Raw genomic sequence first — 14,600 nt, 5'->3', positions numbered from 1 at the left:
TTGTTGTGCTTGTAGTCTAAGCTCCTTTGATGCTGCATTGGCTTTAGGTTACTGTGTACAGCTCCTTCCAGATTTACAAACAGTTTCCCCTTAATCTGCATAAAGATCCACACTCAACTGTTCACCAGAGATTACTGCCCCTGAAAACACAAAAATGTTATTTGCTTCTCATCCATGAAAACAAATATCCACCGGGATATTGTTTTTTTAAATCATGTGAATGTAGTGAAATCAATGGATGGTTGAATTCTTTCAAAGTTTTGGCTAATTGCCCCGAGTGGACTAATGAACAGCATAGGTCTAATTGGCTTACACCACTTGTGAGCTGGCGTGCTGGGCGAGTAAAATTGAATCAAAGCTGTAGGAGCACGTCAGAGAAGTTTTGCGCGTTGTGGTGGTAATTGGCACAGTGTCAAAGGCATGAGGCATGGCACACAGCCAAATAGCAGCCCAGATCTGCGCAAGCGCATGCTTGGCTTGACATCTGACAGGACAGCATAAATTAGATACAGTACTTTTTACCTATTTTACCAATTAACCATAAGTGTTAATTTTCTCTATTGTGTGTCAGTGGTCATGTTTTTCAATCTAAAATCAGCTGATGTACAGACTTTATCACAGTTTTCCTTTAAAACAGCGTTTAAAACTTACACATAAACAACTGTCAACTTATTCCAGCAGTTAGGATAGGCAAGCCTTTTACTTTATTTTAAGTTTTCATTTGAACATACATAAGACTGTTTAAAATCCAGATAATTGAGATATAAAGATTTATGAGGACAGGCCAAGAAGCCACAGGTTCCCCTACCTTAAGGATAAAAACAAACAGTAACAATAATAATATAAACTGAGCTAACATAATTTTGGAACAGGACTACAGGAAGCACACACAATGAGCAGAGAAACTAACCAATAAGTGGACAATAATCCAATAAAAACAAATAAATACATGTAAAATATAGAAATAAAGAATTTAAATCCTAATTTTGACACCCTACAGTTGCTATAGAGGAACATAACGGTATGTTTTCTCCCTCCACTTGTATCATTAATGCGATGCGGTCTATTTCAAACCGAACAAAAGAGAGACGCAGCGACGGAAACGCACGAAAACAATGTCCCGAGCGATGCCCAATTGCCCCATTGTGCGCCTTGAAAGACAGACACGTGCACCACAACATAAATAAGGAGCAAGATGGGAGGCCAAGTGTGTGTGTGTGTGTGTGTGTGTGTGTGTGTGTGTGTGTGTGTGTGTGTGTGTGTGTGTGTGTGTGAGCGTGCTTAAAGATAGCTCACTGGGAGATATAGGAGCAGCACACACGCCTCCATCCTGTTCAGAGAAACTCCCCTTTCAGCACCCTGGACAGAGGCAGCGCTGACCGCCGCTCGCTTTAGTTGAAGTAAAGTCTCAGACCGCCGGCAGGGCTCACAGTCAGGTCAGCTGACAACGCTAATGGTCAGACACTTTCCCACTGCCACCACCCACTCCTCGTCTCCACCTCACTTCGAGCTTATCAACGCGGAATCAAAGAGCCAACTTGATGAATATTCAAAGTTTCCGCTCTCGGCGGCAGACGAAAGGAGAAAGGTCGACGGGCGTCCTTTTTAACACTTTTCAGAAATCCAGCTGCCATCGAACAACGCACAACTCCCTCTCGAGAGGATAAATCTCCAGGAAAGTGCGGGGTTTAAATCCAGCCTGTATACTCAGTATAGCTGGTTAGGCGTTTTCTTTAAAAAAAAAAAAAAAAAAAAACTGAACCAAAGAGGCGTGCGTCTCCTGGCGCTGCTTTCTTCCGTTTGGAACATCGGAACATCTTCAAAATGTTGCTTGAACACCCGGGGTCAAGTTGTCAAAACACCGGAAATTTCTCCCGGTACAGTTCGGGCCAAGGTAAGATCCTAATTTAAATGAATTCCTCTGTGCATATGCGTTGCAATCTGGGGTTTTGGGGAGGATACGGGCATTATTGAGCTCTATTTGACGTCCTGGGGTCCGTTAATGAGTCACAATTAGGCGTGAAATAGAGGTTAATACAGCAAGCAAATGAGCACAGCGGGACTGAGGGCGGCTCTTGTTTTGCTGAGTGAACTCTGCCAAGGCGTGAAATGGAGGTTGTAAAGTGTTTTTATTTTATTGTGAAAACCCCACTTCTATAAAAAAAATGTCTCAGACTTTTAAATATTAAGTTTGATCCTTTTCCGGTTTAGATGTCCCCAAGATATATATATTTTTTTAAAAAGTGATGTGACAGTTGCAGGAAACCCCCTTATTCACCGACTCGTGTTGTGATGTGTACTGACTGTTTAGAGGCGCTTCTTTTTGCGTTGCGTGTGGGAGACGTTATGAATGCGTAATGAGCCTTCATTGTTGGAGAATCGCACTAACAGATGTTATGCGCGTGCTGTCATCTCACACCCGCCGCCTGCGGTTGTAACGGGAGCGCAGGGAGCGGATGTATAGAGAGAGAGAGAGAGAGAGAGAGAGAGAGAGAGAGAGAGAGAGAGAGAGAGACCACCGGACCCACTGTGGCGACAGCAGCCTCTCTGCGGGCTGTGCGACAGACTGCCAGCAGGCGCTGAGCCGCTACCGCCCGTATCCCACCGACACAACATGCTCAACAGGTGTCACATTGCTGCCCCGACAGGTGGGACACCTGAGGTTGCCAGTGGAAGGGGGCGATGGAGCCTGTTAGTAGTGGTCAGATTGAAAGCTTCCCGATAACAGAGACATTGTTAGTGGCTGATACAAATATTTAGTGGCATTCAAAGATGAGAAAAGGCATGGTTTTGGTAGTGTGGCCTGTTTCTGGAGTAAGCTTTTGTGTTACTGTGGTAAAGTCGTAATTGACACTACATTTTCATTATATTTTAAATATAATTTGTGTGTGTGTGTGTGTGTGTGTGTGTGTGTGTGTGTGTGTGTGTGTGTGTGTGTGTGTGTGTAATTGTGGATGATCTACCGTTTTGAATATTGGTTTAACCAAATTCCGATTGACGCAAAAAAGAAACCTCAAACTAAAAACGTGAAATTATTCAATCATCCTTGCGACTTTCTCCAAACTGACTGACCATCACTCTGATGGTCATTTTATCGCTTTGTTGTCGCATTACTGTCGGTCTCACCCCCTCAAAAGTGAGCGATCAATATGACATAAAAATTATTACAAAGCTGAAAAGTAAGAGGAGCACCCATGAACCCCGCACCTTTTTCCAAAATGTATTTCATATACTTCTGAAATACAGGCAAATAGGACATTGATTTTAGATTCATCAGCCGCTCCGGGGGCGGCTGTGGCACTACCCGTGATTTCCCCAGGCGCTCTTTTGTGCCAAAGATCAGTGTCAATAAAATTCATTGGGGTGTTGCCCCGATCAACATGTTATTGAACAGCCAATCTCTCCCCTAAATAAACACTTGTCTTTGAGCACTCAACACACGAGATGAAGATTGTTTGCGTGTGTGTGGGCGTGTGTGTGTGTGTGTGTGTGTGTGTGTGTGTGTGTGTAAAATCACTTGTTTAAAATCGGATAAAAATCTTATTGTTCACATTACTCCAAAAGCAAGTATATAAAATTCATTTAAAAATGTATGGCTGTACATTATTAATAATGATTTTTATTAACAAACAAAACAGTGCTATTTTTTTATCTTCTTCAAAGTGTGGAGATACTTGCATCTTTTTGTAAAATAAAGCGATTATTTAATTATTTAATAAAAATAACAGCTGGACCAATGCTATTTTTATTTTTCCCAATAAGCAATGTTCTTTGCTCTGCTGAAAAAAATAAATGAATTAATTGAAAAGCCAGCCCATGGCGAAGGTCTACACAAGATTGCAGTGTTCCCACAGGGCCCAATCTTTCCTTAACGCATGGCAGTACTGGAATCTGAATTTAAAATGGATTGCCATGGCGAGTCCTCGCGAGAAACCACTATGGTCGAAGAAGCATAATGGTGTCCAGTTTCAGAATTATTTTTTTGAGACAGTAGGTCTGTTTTTGTTGTTGTTGTTGGTTGTTGTTGTTGTTGTTGTTGTTATTTTTGTTGTTGTTGTTGTTGTTGTTGTTGTTGTTGTTCTCACAGCACTCTCAACTGCATCAGTCCGATTTCCACTAGGATATCATTAACATTTCATGTCATGATGTTGTGCCTAAACACATTGTTGGGCTTCTAACTCAAAACAGAGAAAGAGAATGAGAGAATATAATCTGTGAAACAATATTAAAACTGTTATCAGAATTAACTGTAGAATATTTGCTTGTTTTTCAAAAGCTATATTGTTTGCCTCTCATGAAACTGTTTTTTTTTTCTTTTCTTTTCATATATGGGGAAAATATTGCCATCATATCGTTCAGTGTACGTCCAATAGTGGGAATAAATTGACCATCATGAGGCGAAGTCATTTCAGAGTTGGAGAAAAGTCAGTCTTAATTTAATTCGATTTGAATTTGGTATCGAAAATAAAAAACAGACGTGAAGAAAATAAATAATTTTCGATATAATCTTCATGTTATGTGGAGAGTAATCGGCTACAATATTGTAACGCGGGTCTGAGTAACGTTACCACCTGAAACTCTACTGGCTTTTCCTCTCATCGGCCGTTTATTCTTCTTCCGGGTAAAGGTACTCGGTAGGTGATGTTAATCTATCTCCCCGTCGCCCGGGAAACGGCGCAGCATAATCCTGCACAGCCTTCAACACAGTGAAGCGTAAAAAGCGAACTCCACCAGCACACTCGCGCGCCTGTGTTCGCATTGGGGCTCGTGCTACGCAAATTTGACAACACCTGCCTTTGTGCATGAGTGTGGATAGACCACAAACAGGACATTGCATTAATGTGAGCGTGAATCATGAGCGATGGATGGACATGGTGAGCGCAACTCTCCAAAAGAGGCACCGAATAACACGGAGATGCTCCTTGCTTTGCTGTCGCACAGTGAGGAGCTACGGAAAGGTAACCAGCAAACCAAATAATAATCAGTTTATTCGTTTTTTACACTGTTTATATTGTACGTGTGTGTGTGTGTGTGTGTGTGTGTGCGTGTGTGTGTGTGTGCAGTGTATGTGTGGTCATACATACTGGTCTTTAAATAGGCCTTTAAGTGTGGCTGTAGGGCTGATTGCTGTCTGTTAATGTTTCCACTGCGTAATAATTGTAGGCTATCATAACTGCTGTATGAATGATGGATGCTGGAGCACAATTTGGGCAAATTGTCCTGTCAGTCAGTTTTACAGCTGTTGAGACGGACGACGTGTGCCATTTTCGTTGCTCCCGATCTCCGCAATGCAACTTTTACGCACAAGGCTTTAACCTTTGATTTATCTGTATGGTCGTTCAAATTTTGATACATATATATATATTACATTTTGTGCTGCTTTGAAGGGTATATCAGGCGGAACTGGACATTGGTTTTACGCATTTTTTAAATCTGAGATCAACCTTTGTCATAAGGATTCAGAAGGTTGAACATGGTGAAGAATACAGTTCAGGCGTAGACTATATATTAAAAGTTTTATCTCTATAAACTTTTTTCAAATTGTTGTATGTTTATTATTCACTTTATGTTCCATGTTGAACAATTATGAGGGCTGATGCATCGAAGTTAGATATTATGCATTTGCGCAAGAGATTTCAAACGAGATTTGCAAGTGTCTATATTTTCAGTATTCCGAGTGTGGTCCCCCACAAAGTGAGCAGATTGCTTGGACACCTTATTGGTTTGTACCGTGAGACTATAGGCCGCAGCTTTCTAGTTTTACAGAGCGCGTTGAATTAATGATGACCTGGATACACCTGTTCTTGACGTGGCTCCCCACCACACTTGTGCAGGGCTTCGTTGGTGATGCCAGAAGAAATGGTTCATTAATGTTTCATGAATTGTCCACAACAGAACAATAGGAATGCGATTCCTTGCACGGATGGAATATGAAGTGGTTGAGCCTCTTTTAATTAGTAATAAAGAGGCCTGATAACGTCTTACTTGGCATTTAGTTGTCCTTGTTTTTACTTTAGTTGCTTTGTCTTTATTTGTTTTAAAAGTGTATCAGAAAGCTGTTGTCTTAATATTTCCTTGTTTCTTTGAGGGAACAACTGGTTAGAGGGTTTTGTGATGTATCGTAGCTACTGTATCTGAAATGGACCTTGCGTAAAAGTGCTGCTTGTTAAAGAAAATTACACGTGACAAAATATTAACCAGCATTATTCAGTTGATGAGCTATTCATTCCCAGGATGATGATGCAGTTTAGACCTCATATAGGGATTTTACGTTTTTATAAGAATGCTGAAACCTTTGTTTTGCAATATTTTGCATTGGATTTCTGCTCAGAATGGCCTCCATTGGTTTTCATTAGGGCAGTTTTTTTCTTACTTTTTTGTTTTTTTCAATATTATATAGAGATAAGTGTGTGAATGTCCATGTATATCATACATATTTAAAAAGTAGTTTAGTTGTCTATTTATTGCTATCGATATTCATATTTATTTCTAATAATTCACTTACAAGTCTTGTAAATTCAAAAAACATCACTTACATTTTTAAATGTGGGTTATTTCATTATCTATTCATCACATGAGATATATTATGCCTAAATACTCTATGGTGAAGTGAAGTGTTACTTTAATGCAGGCATTAAACGTAAAGCTCCTCTTCGGTTCTGAATTCGAGCATCAAACCCTCTTTTCCAGACCGAGGGCAAAGACTCCCTCTGAAATATAAAATAAAATAATGAATGCATTTAATATGTATCTATATATTCAGGCGTGTGGTGATTATATGTTTTTCCTTGATCACATGAAATAAGGACAAGTTTAAGAGGCTTGAGGAAATCAGACACTTATGTCACTTATGACAGTTAATCATGTGGATAGCTACTGTTATAAACTATCAGACATTCGTACAGGACTCATGCTTGGAGGAGGGAACATCCCCGTCTCATTTTAATATGGGCTTATATATAATGAAACACACGATCAAATCACTCATAGCAGGAACACGCTTTCATACACCACAGCTTTATTAGTTTCTTTTTATTTTATTTTGTTTGTTTGTTTATTTGCTTGTGTGTTTATACTGCGCAATACAATTATCTTGTGGGCTTGTATGTGCTTTATTTACTTTGCTTGGGGTCCCTTTTCCATCCAAGATTTGTTGATTTGGCGATTAGGAAAATCTGTGTTACAGCCTTTGCATTGTTTTATTTTGGTAAAAAAAAAAAGAAAGAAATTAGATGGATATAATTGTGAGTTAAAAACCTTCATCATCGTCATCATTCGGGGATAAAGAATGATGATGATGATGATGATGATGTTATGACAAAGGACTTACAGACAGTTTTATTAAATAGATGTCAATATAATTTGATCTCTTATTGAAATTGTGTATTATTCTTCACATTTTATTAACTGCTTTATAAAATCATAAAAAGTAGAACAATGAAATTTAAAATACCGAAGAGAAAAGCAAAAACGAACATACAATAAAACATTGCGCATATTGCTTCTGATCTTTATTTCAGCTCTAAAGTGTGATGCATCTTTCCTCAGAGTCTTGCATAATTTAAAGCTTGTCCATCAACAGATAATTACTTTAAAGTAGGCTATAATAGTTTGCGCGTATTAAGCACAATAAGCGTGTACAGTTGTCACTTCTTAGTGCCATTTAGCATATCTAATGTACACCGGATTGACTAAAGTGATTCCACCATGTCTCCTTGCAGAAATCCCAGTGTGTGCAGGCTGCAATCAACACATCGTGGACCGCTTTATCCTCAAAGTGCTGGATCGCCACTGGCACAGCAAGTGCCTGAAATGCAGCGACTGCCAGGCGCAACTGGCGGAGAAGTGCTTCAGCAGGGGCGACAGCGTCTACTGCAAGGAGGATTTCTTCAAGTGAGTAGCTTTCAAATATTTTGTTTTTCGTAAATGAAAAAATATCTAAATTGCTTAAAAACCATATAATAATGATGCTTTTTAAAAAGTTATTATAAATTGATGGAAAAATATCTAATTTCCCAAAAGGAGATTCGGGACCAAATGTGCGGCCTGTCAGCAGGGGATACCGCCCACACAGGTGGTGAGGAGAGCGCAGGACTTCGTCTATCACCTGCACTGTTTCGCCTGCATCGTGTGCAAGAGGCAGCTGGCCACAGGTGACGAGTACTATCTGATGGAGGACAGCAGGCTGGTCTGTAAGGCCGACTACGAGACCGCCAAACAGAGAGGTGAGTCGCCACTAACGACCAGTTCAAATAACTGTCTCAGCATTTCTATTACTGGCTTCATATGTGCAGCACGGGGCACTATTTTCCAAATGACTGCGTAATTCTCAGACCTTATTCTGTAAATGATATGATACATTGTCTGTGGTGTGACGCGACAATGAGGTCACCCATAAACTTTGACCCACCTGTGCTAATTGCATCGTTGCCCGCAACCCAATCGATCGCAAGCTGCGTAAAGTGGAGGCCCGGAGGCTCTCACACTTGCACTCTGCTGGCGCTTCAAGGAATCAGCTTTCAATAACTCTTGTTATTGTGCCGGAGATCGTGTGTGCCCTGTTGTGCCTGAGCAGAGACGCAGAAAGAAGGATGGATGCACATGTTAAAATGATCCGTCTGTCATCATGTGCAGAGAGCTTTCATGTGTGACTTAAAAACAATTGTCGTTACAAAAATTACAATTAAACCATAAAAAACATGCATCTGAACATTAATAACCTAGTTGTGCTTCCAGGTTGCTAAATATTGTATCTACCCAAAAAAGAACATGTGTTACTATCTGTAAATAGTATTCAAAGGGCTAATTGTCTATCAAAGTGTACAGAATGTGGAGATATTAGGGAAATATTTTAGCAAATTGTTAGCAAACAAGTACAATTAAGCCAAATTATATGATACATAATATTACCAAAAACATCTATTTAATAGACCTGCCTACCTACAGTGTAATAATAATTGGTCATTGTGTTGCTCACTGACAGGAAATAGAGCTTTTCCAGCTAGACTAATACACAAGTTACCAGATTAAACATGTGTATTGCTTTACCCTGATAATATCAACTGACGCTGCATTAACTTCACTGAAAAATCCCAGCAGGCTGTGTTCCTGAGAGGGCAGACTGGGCATGGTCAAGTTTTATCTCCCCATCTGTTTGTTTGAATTTATTGCCCCACACCAAGTGTTGATTTATGCAGCGAGTTAACGCAAGTTTTCACTAAAAACACACACGTTTATTTTACTAATGAGAGGGTGCAATTACTTGGGCAGCATCCATTTGGATGATGGTTTTGTATTTTGCTGTGCTGGCCAACAGATGTGCAGACATGATGCAATTACCTACAGGATGCCAGATTTTGGTTTATAGGCAGCAGGGAGTTTATCCATTTATGTTAAATTATAAAGTTGTATATCATATAAGCTGTTTTATGCCATCAGTTGCTATGAATTTGTGTTTCTATTAGAGATTTTCATTTTACTGAACAAAATACATGAGGAATTTGTCCATGATCTCTCTTGTTGGTCGTAATATTTTTATGGCTATGAGTAATTTTTGTATTATACTGTTAGAGACAGCAATGAATTTAAATGCTTTGCATGGAAGTATAGCTGCCAGAGAGAAAATCACTATAAGACTGTGTATATTTCTAGTTCATTCTCTTATTTGTCTTATTTCTTGTCAATTTAATTATTGCAAAATTAGACTTCAGGCCTGAAACTTTAAAGACCACATCGGTCCAGCACTGACTTAACATTATGTGTTGTCCATTCATTTTTCAGAAGCAGACTCAACTGCAAAAAGGCCACGAACAACCATCACTGCTAAACAGCTGGAAACGCTGAAGAACGCTTACAATAACTCTCCCAAACCTGCCCGCCACGTCCGGGAGCAGCTATCATCAGAGACGGGCCTGGATATGCGGGTTGTGCAGGTAAAGTATATTATTATCCATTAAGGGCTATTCCATTAGTGTCCTGACTGCATTATCTTGGGACGATTGTGGCCGAACTGGCACAAGCCTACTACTGTACGGATAAGTGTGTGTGTGTGTGTGTGTGTGTGTGTGTGTTGGGAGGGAATTTACGGCTAGATGGAGTAAAATGAAGTCCACATGAAAGTCAGCATGGTTTAAGTGCAAGCTCGTTAACAATGCTAAGAGGGCCCCTCGCATATTGTCTGCTGCTGAGGAGCCTCACGCTGGTTGCTAGGTGGTGGTCATATATATTGTTTTATTTGCAAGGACAAAAGTAGAGACGGAAGCCACTAAAATGCTCCTCATTATTCAGTGAAAGGGAAGAGGTGAAGTGGGTTCACCGAGGGCGGAATATCATTAAGGAGAATGTAAAACTGCTTTTTGTGCTTCTGGCTGAAATGAATTCATTTTGTGTGTAAGATAAAAATTAATAAAAAATGAGGCATTTATTCATTTTGGATCAGATTTCATAAACATTTGCAAGCTGTGAGGTTATAGGCAGTTTATGACTTTGTTGTGTATGTGTTGTCTAAGGAGTAGAGCAAAAATTTATAGATCAGATCAAAAGTGGATATAGAAAATTTGAATAATCTAAATCAGTGGTACGCTAACCTGTCTGCTCCTTGGGGTGAGGACAACTTGTAGCTGTCATGAAGTTAATTAAATGCGTGATAAATCTGGTGTAAGGGATGCTGGACCCCAGGATTACTGGTCAGTGTCACCAGTGTTAAGTCTCCTACTTGGATTCAGCAAGGCGTGAAGCAGTGTCCAGACAGTCCTTGAACATTAATTTAGTTTTAATGCTTTTAAGCTTAATATGTGCACCAAGAAAAGAGACTTTGGATGTAGACGACTTTGACTTGTGTATGAGAGGCATGATGACTAAAAAACAATGTGGGCTATTTATGGTCCTCAAGCCGGAGAGGATTATGTAAATTATGCAAATAAATGTAAATTGCATTTGAAAGCATTTCATTTAATCGAAGGCACATTTACCAGTAATTTACAAAATGAAACAAAATTTCAGACTTTGTACTTAACAATCAGATGCGTTTCTAAAAAGTCACCAAAGCCTTGCAAAAAAAGTAAGACATCTTGTCTTTTTTCCCGTCAGGTTTGGTTTCAGAACAGGCGAGCTAAAGAGAAAAGGCTGAAGAAAGACGCCGGTCGGCAGAGGTGGGGGCAGTACTTCCGCAACATGAAGAGGTCACGAGGAAGCTCCAAATCCGACAAGGACAGCATCCAGGAGGAGGGCATGGACAGTGACGCTGAGGTGTCCTTTACAGGTAGAGTCAAGCACACAAAACGGACAATGGCTTATATCTGCTCACAAAAAAAAATGCAGTGTGTTACAACCCTGTTACTAAATGTTTACGCACTGCTTTTAAATACATGCCTTTAGGTGTTTTACTTTATAATGCAAAGACATATTTAGCATTGTTCCAAGTGATTAATTAATAATTAGCTGAAATAGTTGATCATATCTCATAAGGTTTAAAATATTCTGGGTTTGTAAATGTTATGCCATTTTTTAATTTAAATTGATTTATTATCTATACCTGTTTATCGTTTAAATCACTTTAAATTGTGATATAATTATTTGTTGAGCTAATTGTTGTGATGATATTCAGTTATGAAAGGAGTGTGTAAAGGCCTGGTCACACCAGAAAGTGACACATCTGGTGAACTACTCTACCTAGAAAGCACACACTAGCTGGCTGGGAACATGCTGTCTTATATGCAGTCACAAAAGCTCAGCAAACTCCTTTTCTATTTTCCATGTATTGTGCGATTACCCTGCCCTGGTATTGTGGTCATTGTGGTTTATACATCATTTTGTCCAGTAAAAGAGTTACTGAAGAGGGGGAAAAGCTATCCAAAATAGCAGAGCAAGCATGTTAGCTCAGCCGATAATAGGACAATAAGTTCACACAGTTTATTTTAAGGGATTTTTACCATCGACTGGTACAGATACGGACTGGTTCAAGAGAAATATACAATGAATAAATGTTTTCCATTGTGGAAAATTACAGTTTTCGTAAATCCAATAAGAATAACAAATATCACCGTCTTCTCCTTGTTGTACAGATGAACCACCCATGTCAGAGCTTGGCCTCACTAACGGCATCTACAGCAGCCTGAGCGAGTCCTCTCCAGCCATGGGGGGCCGCCAAGGGAGCAACAACCACAGCTCCTTCCCCCTGGAGCACAGCGTCATCCCCTCTCAAGACCAGTTCCATGACATCCGCTCCAACAGCCCCTATGGCCTTCCTCAGTCGCCGGGGCCACTTCAGGCGTTACCCAGACACCAACCTCTCATCTCCAGCTTGGTCTACCCCGACTCTGGCCTTTCTATCATGACCCAGGGCAGCGGGCCCGGGATCAACCCCGCGGTGAGGGTCTCCATGGGTGCCGCCAACGGCCCCAGCTCAGACCTCTCCACCGGCAGCAGCGGAGGATACCCAGACTTTCCTGCCAGCCCTGCCTCCTGGTTAGATGAAGTGGACCACGGACAGTTTTGATTGGTCTACCAAGAAATTTGACTTTTGATTTTTTTTGTGTCTTCTGTTGGATTTTAGGAACTGGAAAATAGTCACACAGGACAGTGATTGTGTAAAGGACTAGACTGCTGACAGTGATTGTGTAAAGGACTAGACTGCTGTCCTTGGATCTCACCAATATCTGATTAACAGGTCCATTCAGTTAGGTAATCTGGATGGGAGGAAGGAGGAAAATGTCCTTCATTAGAAGCACTTGACCTAACATTGTCCCTCACTAGTAAAACCGTATGTTAAGCAAGAAATCAGTCAAAAATGTTCAGTTTTCAGATACCAATAAGCCTTTTTCACAACAATGTGGAGACCACAGATACAGACTACAGAAAGTTTAGACATTGACCATCTGGATTTTCACCAACTCCCCCTTTATTCACATCAGCTCTGTGTTCAGGTGCAGAATTCAGTTCAACGTTCAGTCTTTAAACGTCTGGTTGTTGCCAAATGTCTATATATATATATATATATATATATACATAACGGTTTATCATTGTGGAGACTTTATTTTTATACCAACCCCTTCTTGGACATGAATAAGAACCCAGATATGAGGACTTTGTACATTCTTAAACAGGGATATAGGCAAAAATGTAGATGTTGTCTTAAATGGTACCTAGGGGTCCAATTACTTCTATGCATTTGTGTGTTCTCAGATGTATCTCGTTCGTTTTGTTCTACCGAAAACAACCCCAAAGGAAGAACTTCTGTAGCACCCAGGGGTCTGATGTATATGTTTGTTTATGTGGAAAATGTTTTATGTCTTATTTATTCCTTCTGGTAATGATGATGATGATGATTCCTGATTAAATGACAGGACTTTAATAAATTTGTCACCAAAATCAAGATGGAGTTCTATCCTTTTTGGCTGGACTACAAAATTGTGCATCATATGAGACACAATGAGTAAAAACTGGACTTAAAAATAATACTAACTAAAAAAAATATGATAATATGCTTTTGGATGCAGTTAGGTTATTGAAATAGCCAAGAAACATGAGCCAACAAAGGTGGAGTCATCCTTTACATTTATCTTATACCTTACACACAGCATCTATATCTTACATATCTATATTACATCACAGTGCTGATAGTGAAACCAGAGCGAGCCCACAGTTCTGCCTGTGTCTGCAAATTGAGTATCTGGCTAACTACCAACACTGTATCAGGGGTTCAACAGCTCTTTAGTGGAGAAATTTGATGCAGACAGAGAGTCAACTCATCAATTCAGAGATTACTGGGTCTTGTTTGCCCAAATGCCCCTATGGGAAAGGAATCTCCAATCCATTAGCCGAGAAGGGATCAAGTGCCCCTTGTGAATTTCCTCATTTGTTTAGTTATTCAAAGTCAGGTTCAATTAAGTAGATTAAACAGTATATGTGTAGGTGGGTGCAGTGCATGTGAGTGTGTGTGTGTGTGTGTGTGTGTGTGTGTGTGTGTGTGTGTGTGTGTGTGTGTGTGTGTGTGTGTGTGTGTGTGTGTGTGTGTGTGTGTGTGTGTGTGTGTGTGTGTGTGTGTGTGTGTGTGTGTGTGTGTGCAATTGCATGTTTATGTATTTGCTTCTATAATGCCTGGTGATGTGTGTGTGCACACAACACCCTTGCATAGGTGACTATCACGTGACACGTTTCAGCTGTCTCTTACATTGTTTGTCACATTTTAAATCTTCTGCTTTCTTTAACATTTATTTGTTTGTTTGTTGAGTGTTTCTAAGCCGACAGACCAAAGAAGATTCGTGGGATTTGCATTTCAATTTCAACTGAATCATTCTAAATATGTAAATATGTACGAATATGTATGAATATAACGTAGTTAAAATTTGCTCCGTATAGTTCAGTTACACCAGTAATATGCTGCTTATACATCAGTGATACTGTTTGATATTATATCTGCTGATAGTTCTTGTGTACTTTAAGTAAGAATTTCAGTATTTCTACACTGTGGCATTGCTACTTGAGTACTTTTTTCACTACTTAAAATAACAATAGTCACGGGGTCATAATCATGCAACACTTCATTCACGCAAAATTAGATAACTGTGAGCACAAATCATTTAAAGCAATTACTGTTGCAT

General features: G+C 39.9%; 1 protein-coding gene across 3 annotated transcripts; it reads left to right on the top strand.

Annotated features, from left to right (window-relative positions):
* The first annotated feature begins 1,275 nt into the window (after positions 1-1,275).
* lhx3 (LIM homeobox 3) lies at positions 1,276-13,372 on the top strand. 3 transcript variants are annotated; one of them, XM_051413245.1, is made up of 6 exons: positions 1,276-1,894; positions 7,722-7,893; positions 8,023-8,225; positions 9,781-9,932; positions 11,089-11,260; positions 12,063-13,372. In XM_051413245.1, the coding sequence occupies exons 1-6, from the start codon at positions 1,825-1,827 to the stop codon at positions 12,494-12,496; spliced, it is 1,203 nt and encodes a 400-aa protein (XP_051269205.1). In that variant the 5' UTR covers positions 1,276-1,824; the 3' UTR covers positions 12,497-13,372. The 3 variants fall into 3 exon arrangements, with proteins under 3 accessions (XP_051269205.1, XP_051269203.1, XP_051269202.1); XM_051413243.1 differs by lacking the exon at positions 1,276-1,894 and adding an exon at positions 4,333-4,958 and having other exon boundaries at positions 8,026-8,225; XM_051413242.1 differs by lacking the exon at positions 1,276-1,894 and adding an exon at positions 4,344-4,958.
* The last annotated feature ends 1,228 nt before the right edge of the window (positions 13,373-14,600 follow it).

This window comes from Dicentrarchus labrax, unplaced genomic scaffold (assembly GCF_905237075.1).
Source record: "Dicentrarchus labrax unplaced genomic scaffold, dlabrax2021, whole genome shotgun sequence".
Lineage (NCBI taxonomy): Eukaryota > Metazoa > Chordata > Actinopteri > Moronidae > Dicentrarchus > Dicentrarchus labrax.
The sequence above is the reverse complement of the archived record's forward strand: the minus strand, read 5'-3'. Positions and strand labels throughout refer to the sequence as shown.

What these genes read in the sequence shown, in the direction of transcription:
- lhx3 (XM_051413242.1), top strand. Translation starts at nt 4,862, where the DNA reads ATGGATGGACATGGTGAGCGCAACTCTCCAAAAGAGGCACCGAATAAC. An exon ending in TGGATATGCGGGTTGTGCAG is followed by an intron (nt 9,933 to 11,088) that starts GTAAAGTATATT and finishes TTTTCCCGTCAG; the next exon opens with GTTTGGTTTCAGAACAGGCG. An exon ending in CGCTGAGGTGTCCTTTACAG is followed by an intron (nt 11,261 to 12,062) that starts GTAGAGTCAAGC and finishes CTTGTTGTACAG; the next exon opens with ATGAACCACCCATGTCAGAG.